Source organism: Oryzias latipes, chromosome 10 (genome assembly GCF_053564925.1).
Source record: "Oryzias latipes strain Hd-rR chromosome 10, Olatipes_Hd-rR_3.1".
In the NCBI taxonomy this organism is placed as follows: domain Eukaryota; kingdom Metazoa; phylum Chordata; class Actinopteri; order Beloniformes; family Adrianichthyidae; genus Oryzias; species Oryzias latipes.
The window spans coordinates 25,563,031-25,569,502 of NC_136246.1; the positions used below are offsets into that span (position 1 = coordinate 25,563,031).

Consider the following 6,472-nt stretch of genomic DNA (forward strand, 5'->3'; position numbering starts at 1 on the left):
TTTGGAAGCTGTTTAAAATGTTTTATTTTTTATTTCATGTGACCAAATGTAAATATATCTAAAGTTGTATAGTTTGGATGCTGCGTGTCTGACAGGGCAGCCTCACAGCCGGCTGAACTTAAAATGACTCAGAACACACTGAAATTTGAACCACTGTCCCACCAACTTTTCAGAAGTTAAAGTGTGATCTTAAAGAAAACTGCATCCTTCATAATAAAAGCATAGACTAAAACCCACTTCAAAATATGTGGCATTTTGTATTCTTGCTCCAAACGTTGAAAAACAGAAAAAAAGCTAAATTTGAATAAATTAATCATATAAATGTCGCATTTGCTTTGAGACATAAGGGACACATTTATAAATGTTTTTTACTCATTTAGTTTCTTTTGTCGACAGTGTATTTTACTGATTTTAAACAGCATATTTGTAAGGGAAACCCCCCCTGGGAAGAAAAAAAAAACCTAGAGATTTGCTTAAAAGTCGCTTTTCGGGACTGCGTGGTTTTTTTTCTCTCTCTTTTTTTTTTCAAATCTACGTTTCAACACATACTGCATAAGTTACAAAAACATATCTTTCTTTAGCAATAACATCTTCGGGCTTGAGCTGTTAAGCATGTTGAAATTTTTCTGTTTAAGTGACAATGTTTTATATTTTTTTCCATAACGAAACTGAAACAGAACCTCTGGAATCTTCTCATTGAACCCCCACTTTCTTTGCGTAATCGACGATGCGCATGCGCATTGTCAAAGACTACGCTGTTCTTACTTCCTGACTTTGGGAGGTCACGCCAAAGGAATTCTTCTACGCCGATTTCCTTCACAGGGCGATCTCATCAAGGACCTTTTCAAACCACGAACCGAAGACCTCCCTACACGAGCAAAGAAATGCAAGTATTTTATGTTTTTAGAGCCGCTGGTAAAGTAATCGCGCGCTTAGCGAACAAGGCTAACTAGCTAGCTAGTCAAATGTTACATGAAATGTAAACAAACTATAGTTACAGCAAAGGTACGCACTTTTAAATAATAATTTGACTCCTTATGTAAGATTCCTTTATCCACTGTAAAACACCAGCAGTTGTCTTTTTTCTTTTATATTAATTTTTAATCCGTGATGTGTAGCCCTTTAAATGATGTGGGTGGAATCTTTGTGAACAGAGCAAAGTATGCAGTTGATAGTTCGTAGAAACACAACAATGACGGCATACGCATTTGTCGCTCACTGGGCGGTTAGAGATGTTAATTTCAGTTTTGCTGTCGCAAAGACAGCAAAACTGTCTTTGCGACAGCATATTTACTGTAGTAAATATGGCCGTTAGCTTTTGATTTGATCACTTGATCACTGAGGCAGAAAAACGTGACAGTGCAAAGATCACATGCAGTCCTCCACCACCAGCAGATAAAATCCCATGTCACAGCTAAATGTGCACCAAATAGTTCCACGTACAGCGTGTTTGTCAGAAGGAGTAATGCAGCATATGACTGTCCTAATGTGTGGCAACAATATCACACAAGAGTCTCAACCTCCTGTAGAAAACAGTGATTGTTTTTGACTGTGCTGCTAGTACATTTCTGGATAATCTAACAAACATATGTGGCAGATCGCTGAAACCTATTAACAGTGTTCCAACATTGTGTTTTGATGAATCAATGATCTGATTAGCTCTTTAAGAATGGTGAACAGTACATCTGCTACACCCTTTGGCATATAAGTTAACTACAGGAGCCGCCCTCGTGCCCATCCCTTGTGCCTTCACTAAAACATTCATTTTTTCAACTGATATCCATCTGGTTTCCTGAGTTACCGGCTTAAAAGAACTTTAAAGAGCCTAGCTATGTGGACAGATTATGACTATGAATGGAATGGACATTCCATACCATTCTATCTACACACACTCTCAAAAAATGTCCAACTGAAAGATATTTGACTTCTACTTTCTGTTTTTGACAAATAATTTCCTCTGGGAGGTGACTAGGCTTGAATAAAAGTCATCACACCTTTAGTATGTGTCATGAATAAGAATTGCATGAAACACAGGCGTGCTGATGCAATGTTTATTAGCACGATGTGATGTCAAAGGTGGACATAAAGATAGGGAAGCTGGTTAACTTCCAGAATACTTTATATTTTTGACAAATCTGAATGACTGAGGAGGACTGAAGCTAGCAGGAGAACATGGCAACAGAGAGCCCTCGGCAACATGGAGAGAAGCGGCGTTGCTCCATGCCAACAGTCCAGCCAACAACTCAGAGGCGAATTTCTAATGATCTACTGCTGCTCTGCAGAAAAATCTGGGCACTTTTTTGGACAAAAATGGCATAGTGGTAATTAGAAGACCCCTGGGAACACTTTAAAAATGGCTCAAAAGATGATCGGAGTAGGTCTTTAAGTAAAAAAAAAGAGATTCCCCCATGATCTATTATTCAAGGTTCTACACTTCTAACTCAAACCTTTTTCATGTTTCTTTTCTTTTAGATTTTGTGTTTACCGCCACAGCTACTTGTTTCAATGATGTGTGACCCCAGCCAAGATGGGAATTGGGAATCGGACTCCACAATTGATTACTCTAAGATAAACAATCGTCTGGAATCTTTCTACAACTCCAGCTGGAGCAAGAAGGTGTCACCGCTGCAACTGGCTGAAGCTGGCTTCCTCTTCACTGGAGTCTCTGACCGCGTACGCTGCTTCAGTTGCCAGAAAACGGTAGAAAACTGGTCCCAGGAAGATCAACCAGTGGACAGACACATACAGGTAATTGTTTATGTTGAAAAAAAAAATAGTTTAGAAATGTTGGGCAATTCTTTTTCAACTTTTTAAATAATAAAGTTCAACATTTTCCTTCCATGCAGGTTTCCCCATCGTGCACGTTTCTCCGCTGCACACACTTCAACCGTTTTAAGTCAAATCCCCATATGCCCCTCAGCAATGGGGGCCTTCATGATGGAACTGAAGGATATATAGATTACCAGTTGAGAACAAGAGCCATTGTTGATGAGACTCCATATCCACGGAACCGGAATATGAAAAGCGAAGAAGCCCGCCTGGAAACTTTCTCTTCGTGGCCGCGTTCTGCTCCAGTCAGACCTCGAGATTTGGCTCAGGCAGGTTTGTTCTACTTAGGAAAGGAGGATAAAGTGGAGTGTTTCAGTTGTGGAGGCAAGCTAAGTGGCTGGAAACCTGGGGACACCCCCTGGAACGAGCATGAAAAACATTTTTCCCACTGCTTCTACATCCTTGGTCATGACGTGGGAAATGTGCCTCTGGAAAGAGATGGAGGAGAAAATGAAGAGACTGGCAGCAGAAACCAACATCGCACACCTGTCAATTTGGAAAATCTTGACGAGCGACTCGGCACTTTTGCACGCGTCCAGCACCCGATTGACCACGAGCTGCTTGCTAAAGCTGGCTTCTACAGCAAAGGTAAAGCATGTTTGTTCAAACATCCCCTTTACAAATGAGATGTACCGGTAATATTTTAATTTTTCTAAATCTAAATGTTTGTTCATAATATTTTTTTATTATTATTCTAGGAGAAGGAGACGAAGTGATCTGTTTCAGATGTGGTGGTGGTTTGAAAGATTGGGACCCTGAGGACAATCCTTGGGAAGAACATGCCAAATATTATCCTGGGTAAAAACCTCCAGCTTTGCTTTTTCCCATAAAAGAAGGATTATGTATTCGTATAACCCTTGTGCTATCCTATGGGGTCAAGATGGCCATTGACGTGTTCTCCCTACATGACAAAGGTGGACAAAGGTGGAAAGATTTCATGTAATCCATAGACACCAGTGAAGATCACAAATCATTGAAGAAAAAAGGTTCAGCTCACTGTCTAGTGGGTCTAGATGACCCAACTCCCAACGTTAACGTGCCTAGGATAGCACAAGGGATGTAAGTGTATTTATGTATGTATCTTACATCCTTTTTTTTAAATTCCATTTTAGATGCAGCTTTCTTTTATCAGAAAAAGGCCAAGAGTTTGTTAATACAATTCAGCTACAAGAACCTAAATACTCACAACAGGTAAGGCATATTATTTCCCCTCATTTAAGAAATCTGTTTCTGAAGCTTCTTCACTTCCCTAGTTTTTGTAGAAATTGTTTTTTTTTTTTTAAATAAAACAAAGAAGGTTTATTTTGTATTATGCCTAGCCTATTCTCTGTTAAAGAGTTGGTGGGGGAGTGTGTTTAAAACAAAAGCTGTTAGACGTTTCTCATGAGTTCAGACAAAAGGATTTACAAAAAGTGATGATGTGACCCTTTTGTTTCCAGGCTTCAGAACATCAAAATGGATTTTTTGAAGAGGAGAAAGGTAAATATTCTTGGATATGTATCTAAATCTAAAAATGTACACTATGGTATTAGTTAGCTGAACCTTTTGAGAAGGAGAACCTAAGCCAGGGGTCTGCAACCTTCAGCACTTGTAGAGCCAATCAGGTTAATTTTTCACTTACCGGAACCCAGTAGGAGCCATAAAAAGACACTGATTTGCATTCATGTTATTGTTACTATTATTGTAAATATAAATCAAGTTGTGGATTTTTCACAGAAATAAAACAGTCATAAAGATAAATTTGTTTGAAATAGTGAGAACTTTTAACAGAGGTTTACATGACTTCCTTTCAAGATAAAAGACTCTCTGTACCACATATGATCATCTTAATGTAACAAATGTTGTTGTAGGAATTGGGATGTCAGCAGTGATTAAAAAACAACAACTATACACTGTTTAATTTATTGTTGTTTATACCTCTCAGCCAGAAATTTGTAAAAATCTAACAAGCTAAAATGAAACTAGATTTTTGACCCTATGGCGCACTTGCAATTGTTGAATTTTGTTCAATAATAATCTCTTCTAGTCTCAGCGTGCCTTAAGTATGAATTCTGGTTGTGTTTACTGACCTCCAGCTGAATTGCTGTGGTCAAATCGTTTCAAACGTTAGACGATTTTGTTTTGATTGATGTATCGTATGGTCTAAAGAATGTTACTTTTTAAAATGAAAAACATTTTAGTATTCTTCAATATGAGAGCCACAAAGGAGGGGTCAAAGAGCCACATGTAGCTCCAGAGCTTCAGGTTGCAGAGCCCTGACCTCAGCTCAGTCATTTGTTGGGGTTAAATTAAAAGTCAAAAAACATTATCTTCTGCAATTTTACATTAATTACATACGAACTGGGCTGACAAATAATAGAAAACATTGAATTTTCAAGCATGGTCTAAGCAGTACGGCAGAGTTAAAAAAAAAAAAGAAAAAAAGTAGGATGCCCAGACCATGACCCTGCTGCACCCCCCTGTGGCCTGCTTGGGCTCTTACAGTTAGAGATTGTCACAATTGGGACCGTGGAAAACTAACCCTTTCTTTTTTCAGTTGAGAACCCTCTAGAGGAGCTGGAGAAGCTGCGGCAGGAAAAGCGCTGTAAAATCTGCCTAGACGAGAACGCGTGCATCGTCTTCATCCCATGTGGACATCTGGCCAGCTGCAAGGCGTGTTCCAATAAGCTCAACCAGTGTCCCATCTGCTGTGCAGCTATAGCACAGAAAATCCGGACCTTCATCGCTTAGGAAACCAAAGACTCTTGTCTAACATGGTTGCTGCTATTCTTTCAATGGAGACGTATTTTTTAAGTGGGTGTCTGTGAAGAAATGGCTTTTTGTGAGCATGTAGGTGGAAAAAACAAAGAGTAATACAACTAAAGGTTTGTCTAAACCAGGTTTGCAAGAACTTACATATAACAGCCGTTTTCTTCACAGCAAGAAAACACGAAAATTTGTTTGTTTGTAGTGATGAAACATTCACAAAACATCAATATCTGCATTTCTTCATCCAACTTGAAGATTTTTAGGGTTTAAGTTGTTTTTAAACATAAAAAGTGCTTTTTCTTCAGACTCGGAATAAAAACTATTCCCCGTGCTCCAAGATCTGGAATTCATTCATTGTTTTTTTTACACAAATCTCCACTTAAAAAAAGGAAAATTCCATTAGTGACTATGTAATATAACGCTATATTCATCAAACATGCACTATAATATATGTAAAGATAGTTGATGTTGCAGAATTAGAGATGTATCTGAATAATATTTTTTCAGTAGTTTGGGGGATAAAGGATTATTCTATCCAGGTGATTTTGTTAGAAGCAATAATTTTTTCTTATTATTGTTTAAAATGTAACGTTTTCATTTGTTTTCTGTTTCTATCTATGCATTTATTTAAACTTTAAAGCTTTGAAATTGTCTTATTTTAGTTTTCTGTTCCCAAGCATATATTTAGTTTTTAAACTTTGATTTATTTTCTTTATTTGTCAAAGATATTTTAATGCATAAAGGCAAAATTTTAAAAACACTACTAATAAAGACTCTTCCAGTGTGGTGAGATGTTTCACACGTCACTCATTCAATTGCTTTCATTAACAGTGAATAAATAACTTTTTTGTCTTTATTTACCTTCCATTTTTCCCTAAAACTGTTTTTTTAATTA

The 6,472-nt window shown here is 37.7% G+C and overlaps 1 protein-coding gene across 1 annotated transcript; it reads left to right on the forward strand.

The window, feature by feature from the left end:
* Nucleotides 1-726: 726 nt before the first annotated feature.
* Nucleotides 727-6,367, forward strand: xiap (X-linked inhibitor of apoptosis). The gene is made up of 7 exons (XM_004073431.5): nucleotides 727-886; nucleotides 2,473-2,748; nucleotides 2,847-3,417; nucleotides 3,528-3,627; nucleotides 3,942-4,020; nucleotides 4,269-4,308; nucleotides 5,366-6,367. The coding sequence occupies exons 2-7, from the start codon at nucleotides 2,506-2,508 to the stop codon at nucleotides 5,557-5,559; spliced, it is 1,227 nt and encodes a 408-aa protein (XP_004073479.1). The 5' UTR covers nucleotides 727-886; nucleotides 2,473-2,505; the 3' UTR covers nucleotides 5,560-6,367.
* The last annotated feature ends 105 nt before the right edge of the window (nucleotides 6,368-6,472 follow it).

Excerpts from the sequence above, each read along its gene's own strand:
- xiap (XM_004073431.5), top strand. The coding sequence starts at position 2,506 with ATGATGTGTGACCCCAGCCAAGATGGGAATTGGGAATCGGACTCCACA. Across the intron at positions 2,749-2,846 it reads CAGTGGACAGACACATACAG|GTTTCCCCATCGTGCACGTT; the intron begins GTAATTGTTTAT and ends CCTTCCATGCAG. Across the intron at positions 4,309-5,365 it reads ATTTTTTGAAGAGGAGAAAG|TTGAGAACCCTCTAGAGGAG; the intron begins GTAAATATTCTT and ends TTCTTTTTTCAG.